Raw genomic sequence first — 16,524 nt, 5'->3', positions numbered from 1 at the left:
AAGCCGAGGTTTCTATCCTTAGGAAATTTAGAGTAAGGTTTCCACTTGATCGATGACCGAGATTGAACCAAGCTGAGGCTTCTGTCCTTAGAAAATTTTAGGATAAGGTTTTCAGCTGGTCGATGATCGGGTCAAGCCAAGCCAAGGCTTCTGTCCTTATAAAATTTTAGGGTAAGGAGTCCAAAGTGGTAAAATTCACATGCTGTTTATTTATTACAATCTACATGTTGAATACTGTACATACCGACCACTTAAGCTTTACATACTTAATGATAAAAAAATTTCAAGTTTTGAACATTCCATGGCCGGAGAACTGGCCTCTCCTCTATGTCCTCTAGGTAGTATGCTCTTGCTCCAGCTATATTAGTGACTTTGTATGGCCTTTCCCAATTCGAAGCCAACTTCTTGACATTGATGTCCTGTGCACTCCCCACTGCTCTCCGTAGCACAAAAGCACCACCACCAAACTCTCTCGTTTTCACATCCTTGTTATACCATTGAGCCAGCTTATGTTAGTAGTCCACCAAGTGAATCATCGCTGCTTCTCGGTGCTCCTCTAGAGAGTCTAATTTCCTTACCATCGATTCTTCATTTATGACCAGGGAGAAATCTGAAATCCTTGTGCTACACAAGCTTATTTCTACTAGTATAACCGCTTTTGCTCTGTCCACTAAGGAGTAAGAATTTTACCTATTGATCTCCGCAGTGTCATCATGTATGCTCACAACATGTTCGATAATTCCTCGTCCATCTTCCCTTTGTTCCCTCTAATCTCTTCTTCAACCCATTAACAATTACTTTGTTCGTAGCTTCGGCTTGGCCATTACTTTGGGGGTATGCCGGGGTTGAATAGCTGTTCTTTATGTCGTGGTCACTATAATACTTGCAGAAGGCTTTAATGTCAAATTGCAACCCATTATCTGACACTGGGGACTCTAGCACTCCAAATCTCGTCACTAAGTTCTTCCAAACAAATTTCTTGACATCCATATCCCTAATATTGGCTAGCGCTTCAGCTTCAACCCACTTAGTGAAATAATCGACAGCCACCAAGACAAATCTTCTATTTCATATAGCTCCAAGAAATTGGCCAATGATGTCTAGCCCCCATTGCACAAAAGGCCATGGATTCTTGATGGGATTAAGACTTCCTACAGGTTAGTGTATCAACGAGCCATGTTTTTGACATTGCTTGCACTTTTTGACATACTCAGTAGCATTTCTCTGCATCTTGGGCCACCAAAATCCTTGTGTCATTACTCAATGAGCCAATGGCCGACCTCCAACATGGTTACCGTAGATCCCTTCATAGAGCTCGATTAAGAGTTCATTAACTTTATTAGGATGGTGGCATAACAAGTAAGGCCCTCCGAAAGTTCTTTGGTGCAATCTGCGGTCTTCGGATAATCAGAACCGAGCAGCAATTCTTCGTACTTTGTCTTCTTCTTTACTTCTCTCGGCAAATGGCATACGGCGAGAAACTTAATGATCGGGTCCATCCAACTAGCCTCAGATAAGGCAATGGCCGAGACACTCACTTTCAAATCAATACTAGGTTCCTTTACCACCTTTCCTTTGATCAACCGAGGCACCTCGTCGGTCAGTGATGATGCAAGAGTTTTCAAAGAATTCGCATGCCTGTTTTGCCCTCGGGAAATTTGAACTAATCTCATCTTCTGAAACTTGCTCATCATCTTCTTTGCAAGCTTCAAGTAATTGACCATCTGTGAATCTTTGACCTCAAAACTACCCTCAACTTGACTAACCACCAGCCAAGAATCCGAATACACTTCTAGGTCGGCTGCCCCAAGGCTAAGCGCAGCCCTCAATCCTGCAAGTAGAGCCTCATACTCGGCCTCATTGTTTGATGCCCTAAATCCCAACCTAAATGAATGTTCCACTTTCACTCTTTCTGATGATATGATGACAATACTAGCCCTCACTCCCATTGCACTGGACACGCTGTCCACAAATACCCTCTAGGGCCGGGCTTTCACATTACACACAATTCCCCAATTACCCCGATGAGTAAACTCTGTGACAAAGTCGGCAAGTACTTGACCTTTGACTGAGCTTCTAGGCCTATACCAAATGTCAAATAAGCCATAATTGGTTCCCTACTTGGCTATCCAGCCTGTGAAGTCAAATCTCTTCAGCAAGGATTGTAGTGGGTATTCGGTCAACACATAAACAGTATGGGCTTTAAAATAGTGAGGTAACTTTCTAGTTGCGCCAAGGCTAACTTTTCCAAGGGCAAATACCTAGTTTCTGCATCAACCAAGGTTTTACTAATGTAATAGATTGGTTTCTGAACTCCTCCCTGATATTTCAATAATACCAAGCTTACTGCATGCTTAGATATTGCTAAATGCATATACAAGTCTTCACCAGCCTCCAGGGAAGACAGCACTAGTGCGCTTACTAAATATTTCTTTAGGTCCCGAAAGGCCTTCTCACACTCCTCGGTCCACTAAAAGCCTCTTCATTTTTTCAGCAACTGGTAGAAAGGACGGCATCGATCAACAAATTTTGAAATGAATTGGTTTAATGTAGTTAAACCTGTACCTCCTTTGGGTTGCTCGGCAGCCTAAGCCGCTCTATAGCACTTATCTGATTAAGGTTCACCTTTATTTCTCGATGGGTAATCATGTACCTGAGAAATACCAGCTCCCACACCAAAGACACACTTTTCAATGTTAAGGCACAGCTTGTGTCACTAGAGTACTTCAAATATCTCCTTTAGATCACCCACATGCTTCTAATCCTCCTTGCTTTTCACCACCATGTCATCAATATAAACTTCCATTGTGCTTCCGATGTTCTCTCTGAACATCCTAGTCATCATCCTTTGATAAGTAGGCCCCGCATTCTTTAGACCAAAGGCATTACCGTGTAATGGTAATTTGCTTCTGGAGATATAAACGACGTTTTCTCCTAATCCTCAGCGGCCAAGACAATCTAATGGTAGCCCTGAAAGGCATCCAAAAAACTCATATTGGGATGTCCACAGGTGGCATCCACCAACTGATCAATCTTTGGCATAGGGAATGGATCCTTGGGACAAGCTAGGTTGAGGTCAGTAAAGTCTACATAGACCCTCCATTTATTGTTCTTCTTCTTCACCACTACAGTATTGAACAACCACACTGGGAAGTAGACTTCTTTAATTGTCGCGGCTAGTTTCAGCTTCTTAACCTCTTGCTTCACAGCCTCTACATGTTGCTTGGCCGATCTCCTCGACTTTTGCTTCTTTGGGGGTAACGTTGGATCTACATTAAGTTTGTGGGTAATGAACTTGGGGTCCACACTGGGCACATCATAGGGGCTCCATGCAAAGATGTCGAGATTTTGAACCAACAATAACAATACACTCGTCCTATCCTCCTGCTTCATACTATTCCCTATATAAAAATTCTTATTCTCATAAGGAAGTATGCTTACTTTAATCAGATCATCGACACTGTCAGTTCCTTTACCCTCTAAGGGCTCTTGTAATTCCTACAAATGGTCCTACTTGATAGACTCTTTCTGCTTGATCTCTCAATTCATAGCTGCCACTAAACATTGCCTTGCTACTTGTTGATCTCCCTTTACCACGGTGACACCGTGGTCAATATGAAGCTTCACCTTAACATGCAAAGTGGACGGGATGGCTCCCATGGCGTGAATCCATGGCTTGCCAAGTATCGTCATGTACAAAGAAAATGAACTGACCACAATGAAATTCACCATCACCTCTTTCCCCTCCGTATTCACTGGAAGTGAACTCTGCCTATTTGGAATTACCATTCTGCCATCAAATCCCACTAGAGGGGTATCATACTTATAGAGATCCCCTGCCTTCAACCCTAATTGTTTGAAGAGATCAGGATACATTACCTCAACCCCACTTCCATGATCTATCAACTAGGAATGGTAACTAGTCGGGTTCGGGGCCGGGTTTCTTGATACCCGAATCCGACTAGCGGGCCTGTATCCATTACCTAGACTCGACCCGTTTGATAAACAGATTTTTTTTTTCATATCCAAACCCATCCTGTTAGGCCCCACCCACTTTAGGGCCCAATCCTAAGTCCTAAGGGCCTAAATCGTGGCTCAATTTTTTTAAAAAAAATTGTAATTAATTTAATAAATCTCATATTTCTACACTAATTTAATTTACAATAATTATTTTAGATTTCTACAATAATTTTAGATTTCAAATTTCACATAAATCTACAATTATTTACTTTTAGATTTCTCATTTTCCCTTTCAAAATCACAAACCCAAATACAGAAATCACAAACTCAAATACAGAAATCACAAGAAATAATACATAAAAATCACAAACCCATACATAAATCCTATATGCATAACCCAAATACATAAAATAAAATAAAATAAAAAATCCTTCCTTACATCAAGATTTGCCACAAATTCAAATATATACAAAATAAATCCCCCAAATCCAAATCCGGGACCATTACATCAAGTTCAAAAATCTACAGAGTAAATCCTACAAATGAATATACACAATAATACCCCTTTCAGGCACCAAGTAATGAACCTTAAAAAAAAAAGGAGAGATCTTGGTGGTGGCAAATCTTGGCTGAGCTACACTTGGAGAAGACAAATCGGAGCTCAAAGAAGACAAAGAAAGAGAAACAAACCTGTGATGATCTTGAGACCGACGGTGACAGAGCTTGAGACTAACGGTGACTAAGCTTGAGGCCGGCTGTGAGATTGTGTGATGGCAGCGGTGACAAAGGTTAGAGCTTGAGGTTGAGTTATGAGTGAGAGTGAGTGAGAGAGGGAGAAGAGGATGAGCTCGTGAGTGAGAAAGGGAGAGGAAAGTGAGGTTGTGAGGGAAATGGATAGGGAGTGGGAAGGCTGAGTGTGGAATATGAGAGGAAGTAGGGTTTTTTTAGTTTATATATATAAGGGGTTTTTTGGTAATTTTATACTTAATCGGGTCGGGTCCTAGCCAAGTATGGCAAAAACCCAGACCGAACCCAAACCTACTTCGGGTTTTTTTTAAAGATCCATACCTAACCCTAATATCGGGCAAGGTAAAATCCGACCCATTAGGGTCGGGCTGGACCGGGTACTCGCGAGTCGGGCTTTTATTGCCATCCTTACTATCAACACTCTTTTGATGATAAAACCATTTATTTGGGCAGTGACCACGAGCGCATCATCATACGGCTAGGTTGTTCCTTCTAGGTCATTATCGCCAAAAGCAATCGATTCTCAGGTAAGTTTCATCTTCTTTCCGGACAGAACATCTTCCCCATCATTTTTTACCGACACCACAGTTAACACTCTCTTTCGCTAACTCACGCTGGTACCTATTGATGTTACATGAATAACCTCGATCACACCTAGCAGGGGTGGAAGGGCATTCCCCTGTAATCTTGAGGCTTGTCCAGAAGCTCCATTCTCAGAGTCCACAACAAACTCTTTCAGATGTCCAGACTTCACAAGTTGCTCCAAATGATTCTTAAGCACCCTGCACTTTGGTAGTATGCCCCTTGTCCTGGTGGTAAATGCAGTATAGGCTTTGATTTCTTCTTGTCAGGTCTCCCCCCATTTTGCTTGGCCACCGAAAGTAAGGCTCATTTTTTATTCATTCCAGAATCTTATGCACGGGGCTCCTTGAATGCCACATTGATTTCCCCGGTATAAGCATTAGGCTCTTGAATTCTCAACTCCCTCTTGGGTCTTGGCTGGAGGCCCCTTAGCCGAGATTCCTTTGAGTATTGTGATGTGGTTGACGCTTTTCCTTTACTTTGCTGTCAATCATCTTCCAGCCTTTTATATTCCTCAATACGCCTCATAAGTTATCGCATATTCTTGGGAGGTCTCATAGTCAACGACTCCTGTAACTCCGAATCCTCCCACAGACCCAGCCTGAAAGTAGTATCAACCACTTTCTCATTACCCCCACCAATCTCATTATACAACTCCTAATACCTATTAGCAAAGAGTTTCACCTACTCCCATTTTTATAGAGAGCAAAGTATCCACAGGTTGCAGCACTTGGTTGCATGTCAGAAACCAAGCACCAAACTCTTGAATTAGTTCCCAAAAATTTTGAATTGACCCCTTCCTTAATCCGTTAAACCACCTTAAAGTAGTAGGCCCGAGACTGGAAAGAAATACTTTACACATGAGCTCGTCGTTTTGATTATAGGAAGACATAATCTGGATATAGTGACTGACGTGCTCGATGGGATCTGCCTTTCCATCATACGAAATGAACGGTGGTCTACTAAATCTCTTCGACATTTGCGCACGTTCAATCTCACCTGAAAATGGTGATCGAGCTGCCCTACGCGGCGCACAACTCATAACATCCATTGCTGCACTCCAATGCCTATGCCGTTTAGGGGAAATTGAACCCCTATCAACGAAATCCTGTGATCTCTCCCTTGATCGACGAGAACCAGATTGACGGGATGCCTCCCCGTGGCTATCACCAACACTCACTGACTCTTTAGGAGACTCATTGCGATTCCTTTTTCGGCGCCTACCCCACACCTCATATTCTAGATCCCTGACAAGTCTATGTAGGTGCTCTAACTCTTAATCTCGCTTGTCATGATGCTCTTGCTCGGGGACTTCAGAAGCGGACGATACATTTGCAACAATCCCTCTCTCGAGCCAAAGTGTTCTTCCCCCCGTTCATGCCTTCGCTCTTCATTTCTCTTATACCTCCTTTCTTGCCAGCTCGAACTCCGAGACGAGCCCTCAAACCCACTACTGACATAGCTTGCCGAACGCTAGTCGAACATGTTTTGTCAAGTAAATTCCATTGGAAATACAGCTCTGTAGGAGATTCCTATAGACGGCGCCAATTGTGCACTCCCAATTCTCAACTAATGGGCCAAATGTATTATTGGGCTCACAATTTATTTATTACTATGGGTTTACGAGTTTCCTACAATGGGTAATCCTTCCAGACAAATCAAAGTCCACCAAGGTAGGTTACTTCCCTTGCAAAGCACACTTACTGTTTGGTTTCCTCATTCGATTTCTCTCTTTTCAAATCTTTGCCATCTATTGTCCAACCCCATTTTTTTCCTCCTTTCTTCTTATTTATAGCCTTTCCATAGTGGATTAATGATGATTACTTTCTGGCGCCACTCATGTGGGTGGAGTCTGTTTTGATTATTCTTGACAAGAATTGATCCTACTTTGGCAACAGGAGCTTGGATGTTGGAACTGGTGCTAAATGCCGAATGGTGCTCAGCAATAGTATTTCCCAAGGCACTACCAACGTTCTGAGATACAACCGAGTAGTGGCGGCACCGAGACCATGATATGCTCAGGTCGTCATGTCGTGCATCGGATTCCTAAACAATGGGTTAGCGCTCATATGCCGTTCAAACCTGGCCGTAAGGGGTAATGGGCCTAAAGCCTGATATTGTTCATGGGCTGTTTGAATCGGGGTCCAAGGCAAAAAGGGCCCATAGTCGGATACCGTACAAGTTCCTTCCCCCCCCCCCTCGATGTGACCAGGTTGAGTGATGGCATAAGCCTCAATGCAACTTGACGTGACATATGGACACTTAATATGATTATATCTAGGTTTTAATATTTTTTGGTTGAGCTTCACCTTCCCAATTTTTTTTATGATTTTGGGGGGTGCTATTTCTAAATTATTATTATATACGTTTTTCTCCTCTAAAAATATCAGTAATTTTAAACACCTAAAGTATAACTAAGACAACCATAACCTGACATTGATGCATCTGCATTATTTCTATGGTAATGTTTTCTTGCCCATATATTTGGGTCACACCCTTGGCCATTGACTTGCTGCGATTCAACTATCAATCAACTTGACTGAAATGTTGGGAATAGCATAGTTTTGAAAATTGAACCGTACGATTTGACTGAAAAAACCGTGATCCTCTTAGTTTTACGATTCTTTTAACTTCGAGAACCGTTTAATGAGGAAAAGCCGGCACCCTTGCAAACCGTGATCAGACCGCACGGTTCTGAGGACAGTGAATGGTTCTAGCAGTTCTCACGGGCCCTTGTTTTTTTAAAGAAAAATAAAGCCTTAAACGGCATCACTGTGTCTGTGTTTTCCCTTACACAGCGTCGTTTAGGATGCTTAAAGAGTCAAAATTAGAAACCAAACCAGGTCTCCATCATTCGGTCCTCAAGCCCAAGAAAAATCGCCTCTCTTCGTACGCTCCCTCGCCTCAGATCGCCTCTCTCCCTCGCCGGCCACCATGCTCAATCAAATCTCTGATAACATCCTCCATAGCTCTCCAGATGCCAATCAAAGCTTCTGTCCTTGTTGGCGTTGTCGTCTGTTGTTGCCTCTAGTTGATGACCAGCGATCAGATCTCTCTAAACCAGCGAGAGACTTGCTTTCTCTCACTGTGTTGCTCTCTATTTTTGCTGAGATGATATGTCTGTTGTTTGAACTCTATTGATGTCTTTCTCCGTTGGGTAAAGGTGTAAAGTAGTACATGCTTAGAGCATCCACACCAACTCATGTAAAAACTTCTAAAACAAAAAAAACTATCAATTTTACACATTTTGAGCAAAAAAACACCCACATCAGTGGGTGTAAAAATGTTTAAAACTGTGAAAATCCATCCATGAGCTACAGTACCGTGTAGCTCATTTATCCAATTTTTTAATAATTTTCAGTTCGCTCGTTTTTTTCTCTCTCTTCTCCCAGTTAACTGCTCATCTTCTTCTTTTTCCTCATATGCACAAAAACACACCCACGCACAAACACATCCACATAGACACACTTGCTAAACAAAAAAAAAAGACAAAGATACACAAACACGGAGCTCATGGATCGTGGATGGTGGATCGGAGCTATGGATGGTGGATCAGAGCTCGGATCGGAGTGTGGATGGTGGATCGGAGTGTGGATCGGAGCTCGGATCGGAGCTGTGGATGGTAGATCGAAGCTCGGATCGGAGTGTGGATGGTGGATCGAAGCTCGGATCGGAGTGTGGATCGTGGGTCGGAGCTCGGACCGGAGCTGTGGATGGTGGATCGGAGCTGTGGATCGTGGATCGGAGCTCAAATCGGAGCTCGTGGCTCGGAGCTGTGGTGGATCATTGGTCGGAGCTCGGATCGGAGACTGGGTGATCTGGAAAATGGGTACACAGAGAGAGAGAGAGAGAGAGAGAGAGAGAGAGAGAGAGAGAGCAATTTTAGAATGGGTAGAGAGAGAATGAGGGCGCGCGGTATGTATAGTGGTCGTTAAAAGAGAAATAATAAAAAATTTGATAAAATTTATTATTTAATTAATAGATGTAGTAGAATAGATGAACTGATGTGGCTGATTTGTAAAAATGAATGTGTAAAATTTTAAAATGAGGTTTTTTGTGTGTAAAATAGACGGAATTTTTACACGAATTAATGTGGTTGCTCTGAGTAAAAAACGCCAGACTTTGTGTATCACCACCACAGACCACATAAATTTATATATTTATTAATTATTATATTTAGTTTTTATCTTTTATGATATTATATTAGTGTATTTTAGATTTTATAGTACCACTACTGCTACTACAGTACTATAGCTTTAAGCTTTTTAAGCTCTCCCGTTTTAATAATATTTTGATGTTAGATTTAGATTTGATAATGGTTTTTTTTTATACGAAAAAATTGATAGTGGTAGTTTACTAGTTGGTTACTGCAATAATGGTGTTATACTCATTATATCTACTATGATACTGTTATATATTTATTTGTTTGTTTATTTATTAGGTTTGGTTAAGATTTAATATTTTCTATTTGTCTTATGAAAATTATTATATGAAAAATATATTTGAAAGATAAGTCTCATATTTATTTGGCGACTATTATAGTTAATTTTTCTATTTTTACTAATTTAATGTATTTATTTATATTTAAAATAATTATTAAATTAATTATAACGTTATCACAGTTCAACTTCGGTTCGATCTCAAAAATCTTGAACTTTTTTTTTTTACGGTTAATGAACGGTCCGGGTCTGAATACCATGAGAATAGTATCATAGGAACTAATAAGGAAGACTTTGGTAAAGTATTTTTCCATAGAAAAGATAGATCTTTATTAATTGATATATCATTCTAGAACTATATGCATTGGGCATATACTCAACCACCAGGCCGAATATGTGAGATGGAATTTCTTCCATGCATACACATTCTGATTACAGGATTAACAAATTTTTTTTTTTTTTTTTTTTGAGGAAAACATGATTGACAAACCTTAGCTAAAGAAAGCGCTAATTAGTACTTTATTACAGCTGGTTGTTGACCAAAGGAAATAAAAAAAAAGGAGACAATAATTAGCCAAAACCTTGGATTCAACAGCAGTTGGCCACCCCCCTCCTGAAACACGTTGAAGAGGAGTTTAATGCTGAATTGTGACTTTGTGAGTACTATTCGATCCTTCAAGAGACTTCTTATGAACTCAATTTGTTTTGTTAGTTGCTTCGAAGGAACCAAGACCTCCTAGTTGATATATGGATTACTTCGAGGAAATCCAATCCTCCATATTGAATTCTCGATCAAGAATAATATTTTTCAGCTTTCTTTATTAACGCATATAAATAGATGGGCTTTACAATATAAAGGTAATATTTATATTCAAAAGAAACCTAATCTTTCTCTACTACAAGTAAATATGATTTATTCAAATACTAAGCTAACAATCTATCATATTATTATCTAATTACCAAACTCCTACTTGGAGAACCTGCTCAATTGAAAAATGTACAGCATGAAGAATGGCCAAAGCCAGAATTCACCGAGCTTTTAGAAGTTAGTGCTACTGTGACAGAAAAAGTGGGTGGTAATTCCTTTACCAAAAAAGCTCCAAACCAGTTTGGAACTATCTCTTCTAACTCATTACATGACAATTTGTAAAATTTTAACGTGTATTATTTCAACAAGTCACATAAATCATTAAAAAGTCATGTGACTCAAAGTACACAAAGATGGTTTCTTCAATCACCACATAATACATTGGAAGAAGATAGTTTCAAATTGGTTTGAAACTAGACTTTTTCCCTCCTTTAAATATTGCTCCTATGGAAGCACTAAATAAACCTTCAGAATTTATTTGTACTCTAGAGAGTGGACAAAATTTGGCTCTAAACATGTTTGGAACTATCTTTTTCAACATATTACGTAGCAATTTATTATACTATTCATGTGTATTATTTAAACAAATCATATCTCTCATTTAAAAAGTTTTGTGACTAATAATACACATAAGTGGTCTTTTTAGTTGTCACACAATAGGTTAGAGTAAGATATATAGCTCTAAACGTGTTTAGAGAAACTTTTCCCCTAAGAGTAAGGAGGTCTCCATCTTATTTGAGACACATACACTGCTTGTTGCTACGCCTTAAGTTGCACTTATTGTTTTGCTTCAATGTAATTCAGGGCATGGTTGCTTAACCACCAAGCCACATCCAATGCCAAATAGTTTCCCTGTTTCTAACGATTTTATTGTGGTGCCATCGTACTCTCCATACCTTTACACCAAAAGCTGTGAAGTGTTGGTGTGGATGTATACTAAACACTTTAAAGTTTTATTGTGAGCCACACATTAGTTTGAAGTGAGCTTTTTCTTGTATTTATAAGTACTAATGTGGGCAAGGTAAGTGTTGCTCATTTAGTGGGAAAATTAATATAGATGTTTTTTTTTGATTGAAATAGTACGAAATGAAGTACTTAAATTTAAAATAGTTATTTGAATATTTATTTAGTATTTACTATGATAATTTCTTAGAACCTATTTACTAAATGTAATATCTACTCACCAAAAAATGCTACAAGAAATGATAATGAATGTCATTATCTTTCAACAATATTTAAATTTTCGCAATGAATGATGATATATGCTACAATTGTTTTGAAGATTTTCATCAAATTAAATACTTGCAACCATCTACAATGAAGATTTTGTTATTCATACTTCATTCTTTATCATTTTATTTTATGAGTCTAACTATAATGTTTAGCTTACTAATTTTTAACGAACACCATTTAAAGTAGGAAAAGAAATTAAAAAAAGAACAAAATAACAAAAGACATCTGTCATCAAAGTTTCTATTAGATAATATTATAAGTCTAGAAGATTTAAACCAAATAAATTACTATTCTCTAGGTAACAAATAGAATGCCATATATCAACATTCTAACTTTCTAAGCATGACTACCAGTCTACCACATAATATTCAAAATACAAGAAGAAATTTTTTGGGACATTAAAATTTAGTAGGAGTATTTTAGACATTGCATAATGGAATATTTTAGGAATCATAAGATTTCGTTATGGTTTAACTAAGAGAGTAACAGTAGGAGTATATGCTCATTTACAAAATATAAAGGAGGATATTATTCAACTTTAATTTAGGGGAAAATGAAACTACCCTAAACATAAAGGAGAAAAATGTTATTTCATCAATTTGTGTGTGTGTGTGTGTGTGTAAAACAATGTGTTTTTTTTTTTTTTTAACTTGAAACAATTTGTTAAAAAAATCAACCTAAAAAAATTACGCATAAAACAATGAATTTTGGTTCAACAAATTGACTAAATCAAAAACGAAGTCTAGGAACACAACAAAATGTCATGATATTTTTATAATACCTTTATTTCTAGCTATGGTGGGTTTTGGTTTGATATTTTATTATTTTATTTTAGAGTAATGTTACATATACAACATTTTCATAATAAATCGTAGGTAGTGAATTGTTACCAATTTTAAATTGGGTTAATCACTTTTGACCGTGTATTAAAAAAAACAAAAAACAAATAAAAAGCCAATTGAAGAAAATTGTGCCTAAAACAATGTCACACAAAAAAGAATCATATGAATACAACAAAATGTCACAACATTTTCACAATTTTTTTTTTATTTTTATTTCCAGCTGTGGTAAGTCTTAGTTTGATACTATTATTTTATTTTTTATGTCCACAACATTTTCACAACAAATTTTAAGTGAAAAATTATTACTGGTTTTAAAATTATGCATAAAAAAAAAAACATAAAATGACAACACAAAAAAATTGTGTGTGAAACTGTGAATTTTGGCTCACCTAATTTGACTATATTAAAAAAGAAATCTAAGAATACAACAAAATATCACAATATTTTCACAATACTTTCATTTTTAGGATCCGAGTAGATATTTTTTTATTTTATTTGAGAGAAATGCTACATCCATAACATTTTTAGAACAAATTCTAAATGACAAGTTATTATTGGTTTAAACTGAGCTCACTACTAATATCACTTTTTTATCCATCAAAAATACATTGCCACATAATATTTGTTGTGAAATTATTGTGAAAATGTTGTGGACATAGCATTACTTCTTAAATTTTAAAATAATGCAATTTTTCCCTTAATATTTTAGAAAATATCAAATATCTCATATTGTTATTCTCTCAGTTAAACCTTAATAAAAGCTTATGATTCTTAAAATATTTATTGTGTAATGTTTAAAATATTCCCACTAAATTTTAACATCCCCAAAATTTTCTTCAAGTATTTTGAGTTTTAGATGGTAGTAATTCTCAGTCTCTTATTTTATTATTTTATTTCGACTTTTAAAAAATTGGCACATCAATAATTGTGAAAATATTATAAGAATGTGTTATGTCAGTGAAACTGTGTACGCACACATAAATATTTTAAAGAAAAGACAAAAAGAGCACATGCAAAACCGGCATATGGTGGAAAATAGGAAAAAAAAAAAAAAAAAGAAAAGAAAAAGAGGCCCATGAACGATGCAGGTTGTCAAATAATTGTGAAAATATTGTAAGAATTTGTTAAGTCGGTGTAATTGAATATGTACATATAAATAATAAATATTTAAAAGAAAATACAAAAAAAAGCACAAAAATAAAAACCGGTGAGAAAAAAAAAGGAAGGCCAATGCACAATGCGGGTTGAACAAATCAAATGCACGGTGCAAAAATATTGTTTGCGCATTAACACTTTTATTTAAGAGAAATGCTACATCCATAACATTTTTAGAACAAATTATAAATGACAAGTTGCAATTGGTTTTAAACTAAGCTCACTATTGATATCACTTTTATATCCATAAAAAATATCTTGCCACATAAATTTTGTAGTGAAATTATTGTGAAAATGTTATAGACATAAAATTACCTCTTAAATTTTAAAATCAAGCAATTTTTCCCTTAATATTTTAGAAAATAGCAAATATGTTATATTGTTATTCTCTCAGTTAAACCTTAATAAAACCTTATGATTCTTAAAATATTTATTGTGTAATGTCTAAAATATTCCCACTAAATTTTAACATCTCCACAATTTTCTTCACGTATTTTAAGTTTTAGATGGTAGTAATTCTCAGTCTCTTATTTTATTATTTTATTTTGACCTTTAAAAATTGAGACCTCAATAATTGTAAAAATATTATAAGAATGTATTATGTTAGTGTAACTATGTATGCACATATAAATATTTTAAAGAAAAGACAAAAAGAGCATAAGCAAAACCAGCATATGGTGGAAAAAAGAGGCCCATGAACAGTGCATATTGTCAAATAATTGTGAAATTATTGTAAGAATTTTTTAAGTCAATGTAATTGAATATGTACATATAAATAATAAATATTTAAAAGAAAATACAAAAAACAAAAAGCACAAAAAAAATCGGCAAGAAAAAAAAAAAGGAAGGCCAATGCACAGTGCAGGTTGAACAAACCAAATGCACTGTGCAAAAACACTGTTTGTGAATTGGCGCTTTTTATATATAATAGAAATTGTGAACTCTCATTAAAATCTTAAGATATGAAGCCTAGTATAGAATTGAGCCTTATCTATATCACATTAGCTTGTAACCCCATGCATATGCATGGATACACTTAATAATATACAATAAGATGCATAACATAATTTCTAAAATATATTTAAGTAAGATGCATAACATAATTCCTAAAATATATAACTTAAATACTATTGATAGTCATTTTAATATTTTATTAACTCTTAAAAAAATTTTGTAAAGATATTATTTGGTATAAAATGTAAATTGTCCATGTTTTTATTTTATTTTATTATTGTGAAGCACTTTTTTTATGATTCATTTATTCTAGACTTTTTGGTTTTTGTATTTCATAACTCATTTGGATTAATACTTATGACGTGGTCCCACATTTGGTTATAAAATTAAGAAATAAAACTATTTAAGAATAAATAATTTAAGATACATAGCGCAAAATTAGAACTCTAATTTAGAATTATAATTTAAGTTTTTCTCAGTTTTATCTATTATATATGTGTGTGTGTGTGTGTGATCCACATCTTGTCTCACATATGGGACCAAGGGGACCTTGACCCAATGCTGGCTAAAAAAAAAAAAACAGGTCGTCTAGACTGTAACTTGTGACCCTTCTCTAATTAAAAATTTTTTAATAAATTTTTTTGAAAAAAAAATGGTTACTAAATGTTGCTTTGTGTGTTATGTAGCCAAAATCCTTGAATAAACCCAAAAAAACTTTATTAATTCATTAAAAAAATTAAGGGCAAGCTGAGAAATGAGAGTCTAAGGATTGTCACTCTTTTATTTATATTCGAAGCAAGTTTCTTGCTCTTATTGGTATGTATGCATGTATAGGAGCACATATTTCTCTATCTATCTATACCATCTATAACAAAATTCCCCCATTTGGACTGAATTTTTATGTGATTACATTTAACATGAATAAAATTTGAGGACAACCTGGTAAAAATATATCTTCAACTCCACTTAAAATGCCTACAAAATAGAGCACTCTCCTACTAATCCATATTTTCAAAACAAACTTATCCAAATTAAAAATAAAACAAAACTTCTTAGTACACTTTGTATATTTCCTTCAAGACCATGTTCCAACTTAAAAAAAAAAAAAAAAAACTTTATCAATACTCACAGGTTTTTTTTTTTGGGTTGTGTCATAATCTGAAAATTAAGATAAATGAAAATTATGACACTAGGAAGAAAAAAAAAAAAGTCTCATTGTACACGCAAAGCGCATATGATGAGACAAGTGTATATATATTGACATTAAGTGTCTGTTTGAGATCTGCTTATTTTGCTAAAACTGAAAAAATTATACTGAAAGTATTGTAGATAAAGATAAAAGTTAATTAAAATAATACAGTGAGATCTATGAATAGTAGCAAAAATAAACTGAATAGTAAAATAAATTGGTAAAACTAATCTTTGTCTTAAACGGCCACTAATTATAATATTCAAATTATTTTATAAAATTTTGTTTGTTCCCTCAAATGTCACAAATACCACGCATTGTAAATTTAGGAAATGGTTTCAGTGAATTCCAATGGCATGCCATAAATTTGGAGAGGTCAAGTCAAATTTTATCTGCCATACTATTGGCACATGAGACTTGTTGGTGTCTCATGGATATGGAGTGAAAAATATTCTACTCTTGAAGATAAGAACGAGGGCATAGTCGTAATTAAAGTCAATACTAGGACTTGGGGGCCCACTATATTTCAACGAGTAACGATTAACGGGTGCACCG

General features: G+C 36.0%; 1 protein-coding gene across 1 annotated transcript; it reads right to left on the bottom strand.

Moving 5' to 3' along the window:
- Positions 1–2,958: 2,958 nt before the first annotated feature.
- LOC142625402 (uncharacterized) lies at positions 2,959–3,876 on the bottom strand. The gene is made up of 2 exons (XM_075799069.1): positions 3,595–3,876; positions 2,959–3,498 (listed from the first exon to the last, which is right to left on the bottom strand). Exons 1-2 carry the CDS (start codon positions 3,874–3,876, stop codon positions 2,959–2,961), a joined length of 822 nt encoding a protein of 273 aa, XP_075655184.1.
- Positions 3,877–16,524: the final 12,648 nt, after the last annotated feature.

The sequence above is a fragment of the Castanea sativa genome, chromosome 2 (genome assembly GCF_040712315.1).
Source record: "Castanea sativa cultivar Marrone di Chiusa Pesio chromosome 2, ASM4071231v1".
Taxonomy (NCBI): domain Eukaryota; kingdom Viridiplantae; phylum Streptophyta; class Magnoliopsida; order Fagales; family Fagaceae; genus Castanea; species Castanea sativa.
Note: the sequence above shows the minus strand (reverse complement) of the source record. Positions and strands in the feature narration are given on the sequence as shown.

Coding starts and splice junctions, on each gene's coding strand:
- LOC142625402 (XM_075799069.1), bottom strand. CDS start 3,876: ATGTATCCTGATCTCTTCAAACAATTAGGGTTGAAGGCAGGGGATCTC. Junction 3,499..3,594: donor TTGACCACGGTGTCACCGTG/GTAAAGGGAGAT, acceptor GACCATTTGTAG/GAATTACAAGAGCCCTTAGA.